Source organism: Neopelma chrysocephalum, unplaced genomic scaffold (genome assembly GCF_003984885.1).
Source record: "Neopelma chrysocephalum unplaced genomic scaffold, ASM398488v2 Primary Assembly neopelma1_235, whole genome shotgun sequence".
Classification (NCBI taxonomy): domain Eukaryota; kingdom Metazoa; phylum Chordata; class Aves; order Passeriformes; family Pipridae; genus Neopelma; species Neopelma chrysocephalum.
In genome coordinates, this window is record NW_020897897.1 from 23,459 (window position 1) to 25,574 (window position 2,116).

The 2,116-nt window shown below is 54.3% G+C and overlaps 2 protein-coding genes across 2 annotated transcripts in view; one reads left to right on the forward strand and one right to left on the reverse strand.

Moving 5' to 3' along the window:
• Window positions 1–1,138, forward strand: part of ATP13A1 (ATPase 13A1) — a 17,160-nt gene extending 16,022 nt beyond the window's left edge. Inside the window, exon 25 of the mRNA XM_027703540.1 lies at window positions 167–1,138. Within this exon, the coding sequence (XP_027559341.1) occupies window positions 167–292 (126 nt within the window). The 3' untranslated portion in view covers window positions 293–1,138. The remainder of the gene's footprint in view (window positions 1–166) is intronic.
• MVB12A (multivesicular body subunit 12A) overlaps window positions 850–2,116 on the reverse strand; it is a 2,599-nt gene continuing 1,332 nt past the window's right edge. The window contains exons 6-9 of the mRNA XM_027703535.1: window positions 1,638–1,720; window positions 1,287–1,351; window positions 1,086–1,136; window positions 850–989 (exon numbers count right to left, since the gene is read on the reverse strand). Of these exons, the coding sequence (XP_027559336.1) occupies window positions 930–989; window positions 1,086–1,136; window positions 1,287–1,351; window positions 1,638–1,720 (259 nt within the window). The 3' untranslated portion in view covers window positions 850–929. The remainder of the gene's footprint in view (window positions 990–1,085; window positions 1,137–1,286; window positions 1,352–1,637; window positions 1,721–2,116) is intronic.

Genomic DNA, 2,116 nt, shown 5'->3' on the forward strand with positions numbered 1-2,116 from the left:
GGAAGGGGGATTTGGGGGTGAAAAATCCTGGAATGGTTTGGGCGGGAAGGGACCTGGAAGCTCATCCCAGTCCCTGGGCAGGGACGGATCCCAAGGGTCTGCCCATGGAATGGGGTGGGATGGGATGAGCTTTGGGGTCCCTTCCCATCCCAAATCCCGAAATCCCGCTGTGTCCCCGCAGTTCAAGCTGGTGATCTCCCAGGTCCTCCTGGCCGACTTCCTGCTCGCCTTGTCCGTGGATCGGATCCTGCAGTTCCTGCTGGGGAGCTCCAAGCTCCAAGTGCCTTCCTGAGGGGAATTCCCGGCTCCGGAGCCGTGTCCTGCCATCCCAACCCCAGCGTTCCCGGCGTTCCCGGCGGGGATTTTCCGCCCCCAAATCCACCTCTGGGAAAGGAAACGGCCGCAGTTCTGAGGTGGTTTTTTTTTCCAGGATGTGCCGGGAAATTTTTTCGGGGAAGGGGGAGGGATGTGGGGGAAGTTTTCAAGGAAAATCCTCGAATTTTCATGGAAAATCCACAAATTTTCAAGGAAATACCTTAAATTTTCATGGAAAAAATCCTCAAATTTTCAAGGAGACCCCTCAAATTTAAAGGAAAACCCTCAAATCTCCAGGAAAAACCTTTGGGGAATTTGGGAACTAAAAACCCAGATCGGGGTGTTTTGAAAAGTGTTTGGGGCTGGAAAATTCCATGGAAAACCTGGGAATAAACCAGCCCCGGAGTGAGGTGGGAAAGGACATCCCAAAATCCTGGGAACACCTCGGAAAAGGTGATTTGGGGGCTAAAAGTCCGGGATAAACCCTCCCCAGGTGCCGCCCTGTGTTCCCAATCCATGGCAGGAATCCTTGGATAGGCAGAGAAACAGGTTTATTTCCTCCTGGAGCAGCTCCAAGGCTCTGGAATTCCCTTTGGAATGTCGCCTGGAAGGGCTCAGGTGCCCGGGGGCAGCCGAGCCGCCGCCGTCCTTTCCACCACAAATCCATAATTGTACTGGGAACACGGGAAAAAACGGGAATGAGAACCCTTGGGAATGTTCCCAGCACTCCCCCAGCATTCCCGGTATTCCCAGAATTCCAGGGGTGTCACCTCCTGCTCGATGTCAGCGAGGGATTTCACCGTCAGGTCGGCCAGAATCGGCTGAAAAAAGGGGGGGAGATGTTAATTAATGGGATTAAAAGAGGGGAATTATTGTGTTGATTATTAATTAGGGGTATTGATTGCTAATTAGGGGTAATTGGTTATTAATTAGGGGGTAATTAATGAAATGAGGGCTCAAGGGAGACTCACAGCGGGGCCAGAGCTGAGCTTGGGCTCGAATTTGGGGTGGAGGGCGAAGGGAACTCCGTCCATGGCTGGGAAAAAAGAGGGAGAGGAACCTTTGCAAATTCCCAAACCACACAATCCATGGAAAACAGGAGGGAAGGGGACGCTTGGCATCAAGGGTGACGTCCAAATTCCAGGAAAGAAATCCCAGGAAAAGCGGAAAAATCCTTCAGGAAGGGAGGAATCCTCCAGGAAGGGTTTTCCTGAAGGCTTGAGAAGGTGGTTTTTCCCAAAATCCAGCCCCATCCCAGCCTTTCCCAGGCTCCTCTCTAAGGGACTGTTCCTTAATCCCGGAATTCCGAGGGAAAGCTTTACCTGAGAGGCCGTAGATCCCGCAGGGGTCGGGCAGGGATTCGGGAGGGGAGCGGCCTTTGCTCCGGGATGGAGGGGGGGGCGGCCTGGGGGGGTTGATGAGAGTCATTAATTAGGGTCGTTAATTAGGGAATTAATCGCTCGGGAAGGGGCTCCAGCCCTTGGGAATGGACACCGGGATTGATTCCCAGTCCTGGGACGGGGCAGGTGGGGGCACCTGGGGGGGCTGGAACTGGGGTGTGCTGGGGGTAACTGGGGGGCTGGAACTGGGAGGTACTGGGAGTAACTGGGGCTGGAATTGGGGTGTATTGGGAATAACGGGCTGGAATTGGGATGTACTGGGAGTGACTGGGGGGCTGGAACTGGGATGGACTGGGAGTAACGGGCTGGAATTGGGGTGTACTGGGAATAACTGGGGCTGGAATTGGGATGGACTGGGAGTGACTGGGGCTGGAATTGGGATGGACTGGGAGTGACTGGGG